This window comes from Liolophura sinensis, chromosome 6 (genome assembly GCF_032854445.1).
Source record: "Liolophura sinensis isolate JHLJ2023 chromosome 6, CUHK_Ljap_v2, whole genome shotgun sequence".
Taxonomy (NCBI): Eukaryota; Metazoa; Mollusca; class Polyplacophora; order Chitonida; family Chitonidae; genus Liolophura; species Liolophura sinensis.
Genome location: NC_088300.1, coordinates 12,914,772 through 12,932,646, shown reverse-complemented (window position 1 = coordinate 12,932,646; position 17,875 = coordinate 12,914,772). Strand labels below are relative to the sequence as shown.

The window sequence follows — 17,875 nt, the reverse complement described above, 5'->3', positions numbered from 1 at the left end:
ATGTTGTTGGTTGAAAATCACCCATAGCTAGCTGTGGTAGCTGCGAGGTTCGAGAGTTGTTTGTTTTAGAATTGTCTGACATCCATAGGTGTTGGTCCAATCGTAGCTTTGGGCTGGAAGCGGCCTTTGTTCTGGTCTACTGGTATTGACAGCGCACGTATAGGACTGTATAGGAGTCTTCTTCAGTATTCTTCAGATAAACACCGGGGTAAAAAAATTCCTAATTGTTAATTCATTCACCAGAGTCTGTGGAAAGTAAAAGTAATGCTAACAGTTCTGCATCACCTTCCTCCTTCTCATGGTACAATGTTACCATAGAATGTACTTTAGCTTTTCCAAGCTTGACGTTAATTAAGTTACTGCAATCGAACTGACCAGTGACAGATATAGAGTCATATTACCAATATATCGATTTAATGTGCCATTTACAAATGCGATGATTACTGTTGGAGATAAGAAATATAAGATATCGTGAAGAATTTTGAAATATGAAACACACTGCCTCAACCATGTTTATCTATCCCTGTGTAATTTGACATTGTTTCGTGGAGAACGTTTTGAATTAAATCTAATTTTGAATCCATGAATGACATCAGCATATGCTGTGGCATCATATACACGCATTTACGTGATTAAAACATAAAATCCTCATAAACTACAAGATGAGACCCGGAAGGCTTGGTGTTTGTATGGTCTCTTAAGGCACTATCTTCCGTAATGTAAAGCTACCAATAGCTAATGATAACAACAAAGACAGGTGCTCTCCCTTAATGGCATTTTTACGTAAACAAATCAGTGTAGTAAAATTATCTGATAACCTTGTTGTTTTACTAACTCATTGTTAGAGTCCGCTGGAAATCAATTGGTTATGGGCAAATCTGTATAATACAAGCTATATACATCCATATGCATCCATATACATCCACTACACACCGCTTACATTTATATATATATATATATATATATATATATATATATATATATATATATATATATATATATATATATATATATATATATATATATATATATTAAGGGTACAAAGTAAGCCGACCAATGCATGATTGCATGAGTATGTTGATGGATTGCAGCGGGTAAAGGCGGTCAGCAAAAACATTCCACGAGCCTTGGGCAAAAAGCTAAACGGCTGCATTCTGTACAAGATGGAGTATCGGCTTGATGGTCTTATCGCCTAAGAGATGTTCTGATTTGGATAACAGAAACATGGAATGTCGTGCTGCCTTTGTATGGCAGACACAATCCTGTGGCCGCCAGCAACCTGGAAAATGCAGACATCTTCAAATAACGGATCAATAATTGATAGAATTCGGGTGGAGACTTTTTTTGTGATACATGGGTGAACGTGGAACTCCCAGTTGGCTCAGAAATGACTAAGTATAGAAGTCATACCTCAGCTCTCGTCTCGCGCAGAAACTATCAATCTTCCTGCGTGTGATTCTCTAGAGACAACAGCTATGTGTACAGAACGGACATGTGGATCAGGATTTTGTAAAACATGGCCGCTGTTGTGTGCAGTTTTGTGGACGGTTGCCTCGGCGTCTGAGGCAAATGGTTACATCAGTACGACAATAGGTGAGTAGAACTGTCATGTGGGTTAAGCTTTGAAGTCGCCTGGCATTACACGTTACATGAAATGTCAAGTGTACGTTTTTGGACACGGGTTAACCACAATTCGGCCGAAATCCCGCCAATCACTTGCACACAGGATAACAGAACACAGAGACAGTATCAGAGACTGCCGTTAAACAGAAAATAGATAATCAAAAATATATTAAAATGAAGTAATGTTAATGACAGAAAGACCTTAATTCAGATAGATTTTCAGATTAGTGTGCAGCCTATTCTGGAATTGAATGTTTGATGTTACATGCACTTTCATTTTGGCTGCGTGACAGTTAGTCGCAACTGAAGCAGTGTCCCTGTCACAACGTATGAGTTCACTGCTCCTGAGATCACCAAGGCAATACGCTGTATCGTCAAACGTTCTGACAGTTCGTAAAGACCTGCGCGTCGCTGTGAAACGTTTTTCAGTGACTTACTCCAGTTTCCTGCACTCATAAAACATGCCGCTGTCGTATAAAGGCGGTATTCTTGGGTATCGCGGTTTATACATCGTGTTGAATTAAAAGGCCACTTTGGATATATATAACTGTTGCCATCAAAGCTCAACTGAGATACTTATTTAGTATAGACATTTTTTTATACTAGCATGCTATACAATATGAGTACTGATTTCACTCTTTCGCCTTCAACATACCTTGCGTTTTCTAACATCAGCTTATCAAGTACAAAACTGTTCGTTGTCGACTATGTACTTTGGGCCTAACAGTTACAAACCAAGCGTTGGACAAGGAATTTGTAGATTTTCCCGTTCTCACTAGTTGCATAGCTTTGTTGACAATAAGTAGTCGACTAACATCCATTAAAGATGACTTCGCCACGTGTAGGAAAGTCCGTCGGTAACTTGTCAAAAAATCCTCACTTCCTTCACGCATAAAACTGATCGCCATCGTTTATGTGAAACAGTTCTTAAGTGTAGCATTGAACATTGAAGTGTGAAATTATCAAATATGCGCCGAATGAAATCAATAAATAAGTGAAAAAAAGTTAAACGATATTTAAATCTTAATATCAGTGCTGTCCAAATACGAAACTAATGACACATCAGTGCCGACTCTAGTTAATACAGAAGTTAACTGCCATTACGCTTTTGAACAACTGGGCCTAGATATTAGTCAGTGATGGTCAGGATCTGTGTTGCTTGCGTCTAGATGAGCATTGACCTTCATAACCGTTACTTTATCCCTAGCTAAATACAGCCCTAAGCTAAGACTCCATAGCATTCACTGTAAGCTAACCAGTAAGGATTCTGTTTCTGATTTCAGTGAGTAGAGAAAAAGGATGAACGTAGGCAGGTATTCAACAAAATAAGCAAGACAAATTCATGTTTGGTTAAAATAAATCATACTGTTCAAGACAATAAGCCCAAAAACAATATGAATGATCTTCACACAAACAATTTCACAAATGTCAGTTTGTTGACCTCCATATACATATACATACCTCAGTATATCTCAGAAAGATCTAGTTTATCATTCTTATGGACTGAGCCTGTACACCAAAAGAATAAATGAAATTCGTCAGAACTCGCTGTTTGTATCAGGATGAGGGCACATAGTTTATCTGAATGGACTACAGAAGAAACACAGGGATATAGTCATCCAACACATCAGCTCTAGCATGTCACATAAATAAAATCGACTCCAGTACGCTTAGTAGTTCATTCATTCCATGTACATACATATATTAAGGACACAAACCAAGCCAAACAGTGCGTGATGATGTTGATAAATTGCCTTATGGAGGTAAAACCGTTTGCTAACAGCATGCCACGAGCCCCAAAGCGATCTTGATATGTCATTATTATATAACATACTCAGCCGTTGTTTATTTATGAACCAACAAATCAACAATTTTGTAAATTGTCATTTGGCCATCAACCAGTGCTTTAATAAATGAAGCAGTTCCTCATTTGTTTTTCAATTTAACAGGGTTTCTCATTGAAAACTCTGATAACCAGTACCGAGCCTGGGACGTCGGACCAGGCCCATCTGGGAAGGTTACTGGTAAAGCTGTGTTGTTTCCCGCAGACGGGCACAGTTGGCCTATTCAAGCGGGTAGGTGAATCAACAATCACGTCATTCATTAGTTAGTGTACACAAAAGACTTGATTATCTTTACGAAAACGTAATTAACATCACATAGCTGACCACGTTGTAGTAAGCCCACATTAGAACGGCACCCGATGCAAATGCCAGAAATTCAAGAGCAACATTCCATTTTTGTGTTTTAGCGAACGCCGTGAACGACACAGGAGTTGATCTTGTAATTGGATACGTCAATTATAACAGCGTTCATCAGTTACATCGATTGTTCAGCAAAGACAAGGGTGAATGGCGAACAGGCAATGGTCCCGCGTCCGTTGGGGAAATGGTTTGGTTCGTCGCGCTACAGAACCAGCCTCCTCTACCAAGTTGTCACGGTTACCGAGAGGTGGTACTGGCGTCTGACAGTGTGACGGGACAGGGGACAGCTGAGGCCCTGGTGGTCATTATTCATCAGCTGCTATGGAAACATGTTACCTTACTGTATCACCCAAAATATGGTAGGGTGTCATTAAAATGAATGACTGATTATGGTTTAACTCCACTTCTGTAGTACTCTACGCATATAATAACACGTAGTTCTTATTTAAGGATTGCTAATACTATATGCGAAATAACTTATGGCATAGCTCAGTGCTCATGAAAGGGATATTCAAGCTGCGGGATAAGCAAACTAAAGTGGCCAAGCCAGAAAACATTTAAACGACAGCATTTAGACAATTCAACAGAATTTTGTGAATTTTAAGTAAATAATTTTTTTTAGAAAATCGAGCAGGATTCAAAGACAAAACTTAGAGAGAAAGAAGACAACTGATATTTATTTATTTGTTTATTTGATTAGTGTGTTACACCGTACTGAAGAATATTTCACTTATAGGACGGCAGACAGCATTATGGTGGGAGGAGAGAATTGACATAAACCCTGAACGATCGCCAGTGTCTTCGATTTTCTGTCACAGGGATAAATTGCCATGTGCTTTAGTTTCACTACCACAAGGCCCGTTCTGCGCGTGCACAACCGCTGATGCATGCAGGAAAACACCAAGTATCTGTTTTTGATTTCAGAGCAGATTTCCACCACTACCATCAATCTGCTATCAGACGAGGGTGTCAAGCTGTATCAGTACCGAGTGAGCGATGATACATCGCTGCGACTGGCTATAAACAAAAGCGCCGCTATTTCCACATCTGAGACTATGAATTACGTATTATTCGCAGATCAGAGCTTCACATCCACTGTTTTGGAATCAGTAGGTTTATCACTATTATACCAAAGTTCAATGATTTACTGTTGCCCAGTTGGCTTCCGATGATGAGGTTTATTGTCTTTTTCTCACGCATAGTTTCCACCAGAAATAATCGGAGAATCCTAGCAGCTATGGCAGTGTAGTGTGCAGCGAGAGAACTGTGATAAATGCAATCATGAAGCAGAAATGCATTACTGGAGTGGAAAGCTGGCCTCAGAATGAATAAATTAATATTTACAATAATCAAAAATCAGTTAAAGTTTGAAAACCACATTCTTATACAATATCCTTGTATGTTTAAAATGTCTTTCACGCCAAGCTGGCCTAGATGACTGGGAGTCTATTCTTTTAACACAGAAGACCCAGTAGGAATCTGGCCTTTCAAATGATGAACATTGATCTTAACTGTCTGTTCTTGTTTGGTATTGTCTCTTGCGCATTAGTTATTATCATGTCATCATTGAAATATCGTCTGCTCCATTCATCGTTGTATTTTCTTTTGACCCCCTCGTAGTTCCCTCACAGTAAATATCCTTGTTCTAAATTGTGTCTTTGATGTTGTCCTCATTCTAATTGTGCGTCCTCGTTTAATTTTTGTGCCCTGTATACAATAGGAGAAACCACGTTTCTTACAATTTCAGCTACAGTGGTATGCTAAGGACGCTGGTGGAAGCAGTTCGATCACCGCCTTCTCACCGTGGATCCTATTGGGGGAAGATGTTCTACTAACCACAACGGCCGAGAAGCTGGGAAACTTAAACAATGTCGCCATACTTCAGGGCGTTCCCTGTAAAAGTGTCCCCTATTCTTCAATGTCTGTGGAGGTAAAGCGATTCAGTCCAAAAATGTTGAAATGTTTTCAGCTGTCGATGATATTTTGTAAACACCAACTTAAGGGAGTGTATGCTTATTTTGTGCATATTCGCGCTAGCATAGCCATAACCTGTCATGGAATTTTCCGGATGGTTTGTCAAGGTTTTGGCAAAGGGTGGTCATTTTCTTCGGTATCTGTCGGGTTTTTTTCCATCAGTATACCTGACGACCATTGTATTTAGTCTCAATATTTCTCATTAAGACGTCAGCTTCGATAAAGTAAATAAATAAATACATGTCGTGTAAGGTAACGACTCACAAATTTACAGGCAAGACAATCTCATAGCTATGTCACTTGTATTGGCTAGCAGGTGAGTGGTAGAAAGGTGTAAGAGCTTGAATATAAGTTTAAAGTTATAAAAGCAATTTCTTGAGTTTGCATAGTGAGAGGTAATAACAATCCACTATGTGGACAAATGGTATTGCTAAAATTCTCTGAATGTTAAGTATTTCAGATATTAATCAGATTAATGTTATCCATAACTTGGGTCGTATACACGCATTAAGAGAAACAAGTTTTAATAACTTGTTGTACATATGAATGTGACCAGTGAAGCCGCTCTTACATGATATCATGTGCATACCATAAAAAAACTTTTCCTGACAAATTACAGACTGGATTGTTACCTAACTTACTTTCATTAATCCTGTAAATGTGAGACTTCCGTTTGTGCGTCGTCTGTTTTATTTATGTTGTCATTGTCTTTTTGCGATGTGTCTTCATCTTTGGATAATACGATAGCCGCATAGTGACAAGTGAATATATGCAGGATGTTGTACTTCCTGCTCTTTGATAAAACTATTGGTTTGATGTTAATTGTGGATGAATTATCTTTGGGAATAAAGTATGTCAGATTTGCCTGATAGGTTTGGTAATTAGAGGAAAATGTTCTCCTTTGTCAAATCCTAGCTAACATTAATAAATGTCATTCATTAGTTTCCTGCCAATGACCTCTCGTTTTTTGGTACATAATCTTCAGTAATTCTTTTTACAGTTGATGCCATACAGAATTCTAAATGACACAGTTGAGGTTGCCAAAACCAAACAGTTAAATTCGTCATGCTCTGTTTTGCCCAGCGCTAAGCAATATGTTAGTAAACTCTTCCTGGCCGCACAGGTAAGGTTATGAAACAATATCATTCATATCGTTCAACAATTCCAGATTTATCTGAAACCAATACTTATTGAAAACAACGCTTGTTTCATTTATGTACACAAATAATCATGTAAATATTGACTTGAAATAACATTGCTGCGATATCTGTCTCATAAGCCCAGAAATATTTCAATAAGACTTGATGGCTGCAATGTTACATTAATTACAAATCTTTTAACAGAAACAGTGGTTTGCCTCCACAAAAGTGGAAATCATACAATTTGTGAATGCTGTTGGCAATACTGTTCACCACTTTTGCATTGGAAACAAAATATCTCGAAAGAACATCTTAGCATAGCTTTTTGCCTTGTCATCGTTAAGAGCATTTTTGGGAGTGATTTTCACTGAGGTCCATGTTCCAAGTTTGCCATTGTGAATTTTATTCATCTCTCTTGCACGTACCATTCTGCGAACGTCATACATGTAACTTGAACACAAATAAACAAATCGCTTTCAGTTTTTGGACAATGTTAAGCGCTTGCCTCTTGAAGGTCGTGTTTACTTTTTGCTAAGCACTGAACTCTGTAGTCTTGAATTTTATCATCTCCCTAAGAGCGCGACATCTTGAAAACGAAGTATCACATTAAATCCTGGACATTTTGTCGTCTTTGGTGATTGAATGGTTGAGATTGATTTTCGGTGAACTCCGTTATCGAAGATGTTAAATGTTTTCTATCTGTCAATGACTTATTTATTCTGAGAACACTGTATCTTGAAGACAAATTTATGAAACTTGAGTAGAGACTTGCAACTAAATTTCAATTAAATAGCCGACCTACATTTTCTACCCGATTCTATTTAGGTCATGGTGGTAGTGGGGAGGAGATTGCGGGGGGGGGGAGGAGGAGGGGGTTTTACTTGATTACAAAAACTGAGAAAGGTTGCCAAAAGGCCGGCTTTCATATGTTAAATGTGATCATTTCATCCTGGACGCTGAACTTGATAATAACCAGAGCATTGATATCGGAAAGACAGAATCCGGCAGTATGATAGCTATTGCTCTTTATTGTTAGATTATATGATTTTGTTAGCGTGTTCATTGTAGGAAACGCTGTCATGTGGTGAGTGTCTCGTTGAACCGACATTCAAAATATATACGGCATTCTGGAAGAGCTTCGGTCGACGTTTTGAGTGTGTAGTGGACACAGTAAGCAAAAGTAAATTCAACGTTTCCCACGTGATGATTTTTCCCAACACTCAGTTTGGACTGAACAACAAATCTCTAGTAATCACTACTTTGCCAGTAAGTGAAAAATATAATAAAAGTCAGTTATATTTATTTATAAAGAGATGTCTCATACAGCAGTGTTGATGAACGAAATGTCTTGTATCGGGGCTGTGAGTTGAGTAATATATTTATATTTTATGTAGGTTCTGTACTTAATTTTCAAGAAAAGTAAAATTATGTCCTAGTTTTGGGCTAATTCCGCTAATTCCGTCTCTCTGTACGCTGTTCTACTCCTCAGAATGCTCGCATACTGTTCCGGCTGATTTGGCTGCAGCTATTTAGTCAGGAGGTTTGTCAGGTGCCTGATGATGAGTGCTGGTTTATGCTTTGCGATCTGGCTTCATCTACATATGATTAAACCCCACTGTAAATGGGTGGAAAAGTCGTGAATAGGGAATTAACCACCAGTCAAATCAAAAAAAAAAAAGAAGAAGTTAAAAAATCCCATTGGTAAAAGGTCTCGATTCTTGATGTGTGTATACATACTTATATGTATGTACATCTGTTCGGTTAAATTCTGTAACGCTCGTCATTTTCAAACTGTATTTAATACCGCTTAACCTGGGGCTAGGGGCGGTAAAGGCAGCCATGCTCATTACATCTGCATGATGCCTTTATGAACAGTTGCAATCAAAGCGCGACTGAGATACCTTGTTTAATTGTTATTTAACCTCGAATTCATTCATGGACTACGAATTTGAACTTTGATATGAAATTCATGCCCGGAATATCTATTATCAGCCCGGCATCATTGAAAACTGAGAACCGCTTCTCTCTTGTGTGTTACCGGCTTTATTTCTTATTTGTATAATTGGCAAACTAAGCCAAGCTGCTGCTTCTGTGCTAAATTTTCACTTTCTTACTTACTATTACCATTTTCACTTTAAAATACTTTTATGCGATTTTCACACGGATTCAACTATGAAGTGTTCGAATATAAACCAAAATGTCTCAGTACCTGTAATAAAAGTCTGTTTGATTTTTACAGTGGCCACCGTATGTATACAAAAGTGTGGTAAACGGAAAACCTGTGTACTATGGTTTCTGTATCGATCTTATCAAAGAGCTGTCTCACAATTTGAATTTCAGGTAAACCTTTTGATTAATGTTTTAATGTACCAATATATCAGTATAACACATTGGACGACCTTGCAACGCCGCCCTTTACCGTTGTTATGGCTGCAAGTCCGACTTTGTTTAATGTTAAAGAAACTTTGTTTATTGACAATATCTGCCTAGTATGAATTTTGGCCAAAGGCAGTAATACGTTTCGAGCATTCTGACCAAACCCGTGGTCTTAACTTGGCCAGAAATGTGTGCATATTAAAGAACATACATAATGAACTGTTTTATTATTTGATTCTGCACCAATGTTTTTAGCATTATTATCCGTCTTTTATCTCTTTTACTGTATGCCTGTTTACAGCACTTGTGTCCGTCTTTACTTGAAAATATGTTGTCCAACTGACTATCTTTTGTCTGGAAAGCTGGCCACACATAACGCCTGGCAAACTCTTATACCTTATTTCTTTATCAGAGCAAGACGTTCCAAACTGCTTTTGGAGTAAAAACATGTACAAAGGCTCCCTTATTTTTATATTCTGTCATTTCTCTACTTCATTAAAATTCTATTTTTGAATCCATATGTTACATGGATATTGTGTGTTCCTAGTCCGCACGATGTGAGCAAAATCAATAAGTATAAACGGTGCATGCAGACTTTCCAAGCAGTTCTGCATATCAATGCATTCAATCTTAATACAAATACAAACCTTTCTGTACAGAGTGTGTTGACACGCCACTGAAGGTACATACATCCAATGGTGGTGCCCAGGTGCCCAGGAATCAATACTTACCTTGCCTTCTGTTTTCTCCTTTCTGTTGAAGTTATACGTTAATAGAGCCTGAGGATCAAGAATGGGGTAGAATCTTGAATGGCAAATGGACAGGCCTCGTGGGTCAAATGCATAGACGGGTATGCTTGGCATTTTAGCGTATGTTTACATATGCAGCAATTAAATTATTATAGCTACAGTGAATTATCGCTGGTAGAGTTTGAGATAAAACATGCTTGTGCTCAGTTTTCCATTATGGGTGTCCATGAAAACACGACAGTGTCTGATTTGTTTAATGACACTTAATGAAATCAGATAAATAAAATATTCCTAATCGCAGGGTCATCCAAGCAGGTGCGTTAAGGTCAAATAAACATTCCTTAAATGAATATTCGGTGATTGAAAGAGAATAACTATTTTGGATGAAATAGTAGTCTTCATTTTTCTCTGAAGCACAAAAAGGTGGTAATACTGTCCACAAAAGACTCATACTGTCATATGCCCTTCAACATATGTCCTAAAACAACCCACGTTTTAACAGAATTTATCTTTCTTTAAGTGATATTAATAAAGTTTAAAGTTGGAGAATATGAATAGCATTTCCTGAAGCTGAATAATGAAATTTGCAATGACCTAGTTAGCTTTGAAATCTGTTACGCCTGAATAATTGTACTAAATAACTATCCACTGATAATTGTTCCTTCATTGTATTTATCAGTTCTCTACTATTTTATAAAGCTGATTTTAGCTTAACTTTTCATTTCATTGGTTACATCCTTGATTTTATCGGTTCTCTACCTTTACATGAAGTTATTAACTGACATCAATTATTTAATTGGTAATTGCTCCGTCATTGAATTTATCAGTTCTCTATCATTTTAAGAAGCTTGTAGGTTTAATTGTCTATTCCCTTTGTGTTCAGGAAGCTGATTTAACAGTGGCAGCTCTGTCCGTTCAACCGGAAAGAGAAGAGGTTATGGATTTTATATCACCCTATTATACGGAATACACTGTGATAATTCTAAAGAAGCCTGCCGAAAACAGCACAAAATGGCGGACCTTGATAGACCCCTTTCACTGGCTCGTTCTACTGGGAATAGCTGTGTCACTGCCCTTTGTCACCTTCTTTCTTACGTTTTGTGAGAAGTTGTCTCCATGTTATGCACACATAAAAAATAGGGGTAAATACCCAGGATTACATAACTTCACTGACTGTTTCTGGTACTTATTAGGAGCGTTATTGACACAAGGTAAGTTTGAAATCAAGGTTTTGGCTTCCATTCGTATCACCGTTATAAAATAAGGTGGTGCAAACGTTAAATCTTATGGTATTAACCTTGTATCGTTTTCTATAGAAGTGAACCTTTCATCAGGTTCGTGTTGACCACCTCTAAAGGCAATAACGGCCTTATTGTATAACCAGTCCAAAATTATAGATTGCGGTACGTTATTTAGGAACTTTAGGCCTCTGTCGTCTGTACGGATTCTATCACCGTTGATAGGAGCTCGCCGTGGTCTAGTGGTCAGAGGCGATTGCCTTTCAATCACTAGAAAATTCCACGTATAGTCTCAGACCCTGCCTTCGAGAGGAAATTACCCCTCTGGTGGGGCTTTGGTGACAATAATCCTTCGAAAAGCTCGCGTGGCAGTCTGCGCAGTTTAATGTTTGCTGTAAAAAGCAGGGCCCAGTTTCACGAAGCGGCGTACGACATTTCTGCATCCTACTGTTACATGTACTATTACTTGTACACAATCTTTGTGAATCTGGCCCCAGTAGTCTTCAATCAGTATGGTGTAATTACCTGCACGTCTTGTATGGGAAAGTTTGTCAATAAGCTGGTTTACTCGGGGCGCTCTGGTTTCCTCCACCCGTAAAAATCCAGGTGTTGTATGGTGTTAAAACAACAATGAAATCAAAATCAGTGCCGGTGTACGTCACAAAACAGTTTCCCGAACGTAAAACATATCGTCATTCTGAATCTAGACTAAGTCATTCTGAAACTAGACTAAGCACATTGCTTTAGCAAATCACCGTGTTTAATTTTCAGGGGATTTTGTCCATTTCCCCCAAAATAATGACCATATTATGTTTTTGTTTTCGGACTATTTATTCAAACTGATACATGGTATTGAATTAAAACTTTCACATAATTTACAAGAGCTACCTAGCCCTTTAATTTTGTCCTTTTTCAACCTATTAAATATTGTCTTTGTTATGTTTGAGACTTAAAGATTTTATTAATTTTTTGTTAAAGTGGTTTGTCCTCTTGAATTTGCGCTTGGTGGGTGATTGCACCATTATGCGACACAAACCAAATTCGAGTTTTGGGTAATGATGTCCATTTTTGAGAAATACGTGCATGATACATGTACATGTCTCTAGTTTCTGGCGAATTGCGTCATATATTTATTTATATTATTCGGCTCTAAAATCGGATAGGTTCATAATGACTGTAGTGTTGTTTTTATCATCTGTTATTTAGTTCTGTTTCAATGCAAAACTTGCAAACTTCGTCAGCACACGTATAGATTCCGTTCTCTTTGTTCACAACGCATATCTCATAATCACCATCGCTCCTCATGGTGAGATACACACACACACACACACACACACACACACACACACACACACACACACACACACACACATGGCAAATTACATTAATTATGAGCTGGCAGTGTTTTAGGTTTAACACAGCTATGATAATTTGATGGTAGGCAGTATACCAGCCAACCGGGCGAGCAATCTTTACAGACAACGTTTAAAATGAAAAAAAAAATTATGGTTAAACATGTGGTTTCAACATTTTCTATATCTTTTCACATGATTGAAAGTAAATAACAAGTGGAGTGGAGTACGTTATCTAGAAAAACGAAATAGGCCTTTCGATTAGAAAAAATCTGCTTTGTGCCATGTGTATGATATGCTGCCCTGGAGTGCTCCAGATCGTAAACTAGTTGTAGAACAACTCGTAAATGAAATGTTTGCAATGTATCGTTGATTGTGTTACACAATGCATACCGCCTCCGGCTCAGTGTTCTGTGGGTCTGGATTGCATTATTTCGTATTCACGATAGTATTTTGTTGCGTGTTCACAATGTAGGCTAATCTGTCAATTTTGTAATAAATGAATGATGTTTTTAGGCGGTGTTTATTTGCCCAAGAGCCAGTCAAGTCGGACTATCACAAGCTTCTGGTGGTTGTTCTCCATTATTGTGGTAGCAACGTACAGCGGCAATCTCATAGCTTCTCTTACCGTCACGCGAAGCTTGATTCCGTTCAATAGCGTCAAGGAGATGGTTCAACAGTCTACGTACAAATGGGGCACGACGAATGGGACATACCTTAATATGCTATTACAGGTAATGACAGGTGTGCATGTTATAGATGCAAAATGTCCTCTAATCACCACGTGGGTAAACATGAATGGTAATAACGTTTATGTGCTTACTGGTTTTAACCATGACCTACTGGCTGGTATATTTTAAGTTAAGTGTATCCCGTAAGATGCTAATGTCGTTAACCCCAACAATATCACATTACTTAAAAGCAGACAGTGTGGCAACTTGTCACGTACTATTTTTATGAGAGTTTTACATCAAAATGTGTACATAAACTATCAGTGTACTGGTGGCAAAGCAGATTATGCTTACCATAATGCAGATGTTGAACAATATTCCATTACACACATTTCCGTATACGACAACACAGTGAAGCCCCTTTGCTTCATGACCTCGTCGCTTTACGACAAAATCAGTTTGAACAATCACATATTTCTGGGTGAGGTTGGTTGTAAAATATCACAAGATCAATGATATTCTGTCATTAGTTTTATCGAACATGAACATCACTCTGATAAAAGATGGAAAAGTATAGCCCTACCGTACCGTAAAGCGACGTCGTCATATTTTACAGCGGGACGTCACTCTGTTGTCGCAATTAGACAGCTCAAAAAAGTGCATATCGTATCTAACATTACAGTCACGGAAAAATTATTAGACTACCCTTGCTTTCTCCCATTTCTTGTTCATTTTAAAACCTTGCACAACTGAAGGAACATTTGTTTGGGCAAAGAAAGTGATGAAAACAGAAATAGTTCATAAGGGTTTTATTTAAGAGGTGATATCTATCAGTTCTCTATGACTTTCTTGACAATGACCAAAATCACTTAAGCTCATACATCTGTAGATGTGGCAACTGTATTCTCAAAAACATTTTGGCATTTCATTTTTTCTCCTGTCTCCTAGTCACGTAGTCACATGACTCTCAGTCTCACACGGGAGTTAGTACTTGATTGCATGCCCATTGTTTTTGATGACTGCAGCCATGCGCCTTGGCATGCTCTCCACCAGTTTGTTACATTGCCCTGCGGTCACAGCAGCCCATTTCTGTTGCAAAAATTCGAACAAATTTGCTTTGTTTTTGGGCTTGTGGTTCTCCATTTTGAACTTGATAATATTCCACAGGTTTTCAATTGGATTCAGATCAGGTGACTGAGCAGGCCAATTCATGGTTCGAATGTTCCCGTTCTCTATCCAGGTTTTAACTGACCTTGCCGTGTGGCAAGGGGCATTGTCTTGTTGGAAAATCCAGTCATTCGAGCCAGGAAAGAGTTTAGCAGCTGATGGAAGAAGACTGTTTTCAAGAGTAGCTCTGTATGTGACTTGGTTCATTCTCCCTTCACACAACTGCATCTGTCCTGTTCCACCCATACTGAAACAACCCCAGATCATCACTGATCCACCCCCATGCTTTACAGTAGGAGCAAGGCAGTCTGGTTTGTAGGCTTCCCCAGGCTTCCTCCTAACCAGTAAGTTGGCTGGAGTAGGCATCAACTCAAAATTGGATTCATCACTGAAGAGAACTTTAGCCCATTCATCAACAGTCCAATTCTTGTGATCCCTCGCAAAACGCAAGCGGGCCTTCAGCTGCCTCTCGTTGATGAAGGGCTTCTTCCGTGCCCTGTGCGACTTTAGACCAGCTTCAAGAAGTCGGTTTCGAACTGTTCTTGCTTAACAAGTCACATTTGTTGACATTGCCCACTCATTTCTAAGGTCTCTGGAGGTCTGACGACGATTCTTGATACAGGACCGGATGAGTGCTCGGTCTTCTCGTGAGGTAGAAAGACGTTTCCTGCCTCGACCAGCTAGCAGTTTTGTAGTACCATGTTCGGCTTGCTTTTTCTTGGTGTAATGAACTGCTGTCTTAGAGATCTTCAGTTTTTTGGCCACTTGTCGCTCGCTCAATCCAGTATCCAGCTGTGCCAAGATGACTGCCTTTCTGGATCCACATAATTCTTTCGTTTTAGGCATTATGAGAGCTGACAACTACCGAGTTGTGCTGCGTCTTAATATATAAACAAGAGACCCCTATTTATGTAAGCCTACATGTAAACAGGAAACCACTCTTTATGTAAGTCTGCATGTAAATGGAAAGCATGAAATTGCCTCGCATACACCCTAGGAATACAACTGACCTTAAAGCATATCAAATACGACAAAGTATTATGGAATCAGCTGGATTTTTGTCGTATTCATTGTAATCTTCGGTTAATACACCTTTAGGGTTGCCAGGCATTAAAATGAACAAGAAACCAAAGAAAATATGAGTGGTCTAATAATTTTTTCCGTGACTGTATATATACAAGTCATCCCCAGTCATACTCCGAATGCTAACATGTACGTTCAGCATAATTTGGAAAGTAAATGCTCTTTTTAAAGCAATTACGTGCGTTTTGCGTTTTATGTTCACTCCCAATATAGATATCGAAAGACCCAATCTACAGGCAGATCTGGGCCGGTATAAAGCGGTTTGAAGTGGAGGACCCGGATGTACTGCACCCCAACCACAGCGTACAGGTGGCGCGGGTAAAGACCGGGCAATACGCCTACCTGAACGACGCTTCCTCCATGAACTCGGAGATATTGACGGACTGTAGTCTGGCTCTGGTTGATGAAGAGTTCCTTCCCCTTCATTTTGCTGTCGGACTTAGACAAGATTCGCCATACAGATCAATATTTGATGAGCAGTAAGTGTCATGGGCGACACATCATGGATTCAAAATTTATGTTCATGTTATTACCTTGCTAAGCAACTGTCGCAACTTATTATATGGTCAGCGACCAGCGAGAAGTACGAGGGCTCGTAATTTTAAACCCTTCTTCATGGTTCAGCCGGTCGGGGAAGTACCATTTAAAACTTAATAAAAAGTTCGATCTTGTACAAATTATTTAAGTTTATATATCAATAAAAAGGTTTATGCACGTTGTCTGTATGAAATCAAAGCAGTACTATTTTTTCTTAATGACAAAAACAATGATTACAAGAACGAATTATTTCTGACGCATTTGGTATAGTTTACCACATTTATTTCTTTTTTTGTTTTTTTTTTAGGATGGTGGCTATCAGCGAGAGCGGGCTACTGAGTATCTGGAAACGCAAATGGTGGTTGAGGAACAGTACATGTTTTGGACTTTTGATCCGCCAAGCCAAGCCGATCACCCTGTTAGATGTCCAGAGTGCCTATTACCTACTCCTAATTGGAATAACGGTAGCTGGCTTAATGTCTCTTATGGAGAAAGCCCAAAAGTTCCTTGGTAATAGAGAGATATGATATGAAATATATAGTTCTCCAGTAAAAGCGACCATACTTCACGACATCCACGTAGCATATTTGGCGTTTAGAAGGTGGAACTGTCAATTTCAGAACCTAACTGGGTCAAGAATCATGTTAAGAGAATGTGTTATAGTATGTAACTGCCATACGCGTTTGACCAAAACACCGTTTACTGGCACCGTACCTTCTCACGTTCCACTTCCAATGTACACCATTATTGTTGAGTGGATAGCACCAAACTTATTCTAGAGCAATGTTTCAAACGAAGTTATCTTCAGTTTAAGTTTCCATATTGCTACCATTAATGATCACTTGTGTCCACAATCTATATGGGGTGTTAGAGTGAATGTTCACATAGCAAGACGTTCTGAGCAAGATCGGTATCTTTCCAAGCCCAACAAAACCAGTTTCTTAAAACTTATGATTGAGAAGAACGACCGAATAGTGATAAACCAGCAGTTTTGCGCCATTCTTCGGGGAGTTAATAATATTATTCAGGGCGTGTTCTTTGAGTCTTTTATATAACTTCCACAGGTTATGCCTGTGTTTGGTTTTGCGTATATTACATTGGTTTGTCAGATCTTGTTTGTTAATGGTTTTAATGTTCACATCAACACGTAATTTGTCAACGTAGGCATCCTTTGCTGCACCACCACTTAGCTCATTGTTGTTCATCGTTTGCGCTCTCGTTATTATGTTTTGTGTTTAGGCCTATATCAGGTCACTTTTATACTGCGTTCCGTCTGACGATGTTCAGTGTCAACATTTCGAGGAATCCACGAACAATTTACTATGATACTACGCCGTTAGATAATTCGTTGGGAACAATAATTTACAGAATTTAGTCTGGTAGTGTTTTGCACCCTACGCCAGAGTGTAGTATACTGAAGATGTTTAAACCTCTGATTGACCAGGACATGGTCATGAACTGTGGCATGATCATAAACTGTGACATAACCATAAACTGTGACATAGCCATAATTCCTTGACTTTGTTTTGTAAATGGAATATTCCAGAGTAAATGTCATGTATTTTGGCGTTTGAGTTTTGTTGAGGTTGGAGTTAAAATATGTAAATAACTGTGGTTTCTTTCCAGTAAGTATAAGAAAATGTTTTCAGTGTACAACAAGAAGCGACTGGTCATTTTTATTTTTGCATTTTTTGTAATGTGCCTGAATCTTGTACTTGTGTAAAATCAGACACATACATGACATAATATTTCACTTATACGA

At 38.6% G+C, this 17,875-nt stretch overlaps 1 protein-coding gene across 1 annotated transcript; it reads left to right on the top strand.

Moving 5' to 3' along the window:
• The first annotated feature begins 3,997 nt into the window (after positions 1–3,997).
• On the top strand, positions 3,998–17,422 carry LOC135466903 (probable glutamate receptor). Its single transcript, XM_064744656.1, has 10 exons — positions 3,998–4,186; positions 5,575–5,757; positions 6,802–6,924; positions 8,009–8,110; positions 9,180–9,280; positions 10,079–10,166; positions 10,949–11,276; positions 13,172–13,389; positions 15,790–16,055; positions 16,421–17,422. The coding sequence occupies exons 1-10, from the start codon at positions 4,157–4,159 to the stop codon at positions 16,638–16,640; spliced, it is 1,659 nt and encodes a 552-aa protein (XP_064600726.1). The 5' UTR covers positions 3,998–4,156; the 3' UTR covers positions 16,641–17,422.
• Positions 17,423–17,875: the final 453 nt, after the last annotated feature.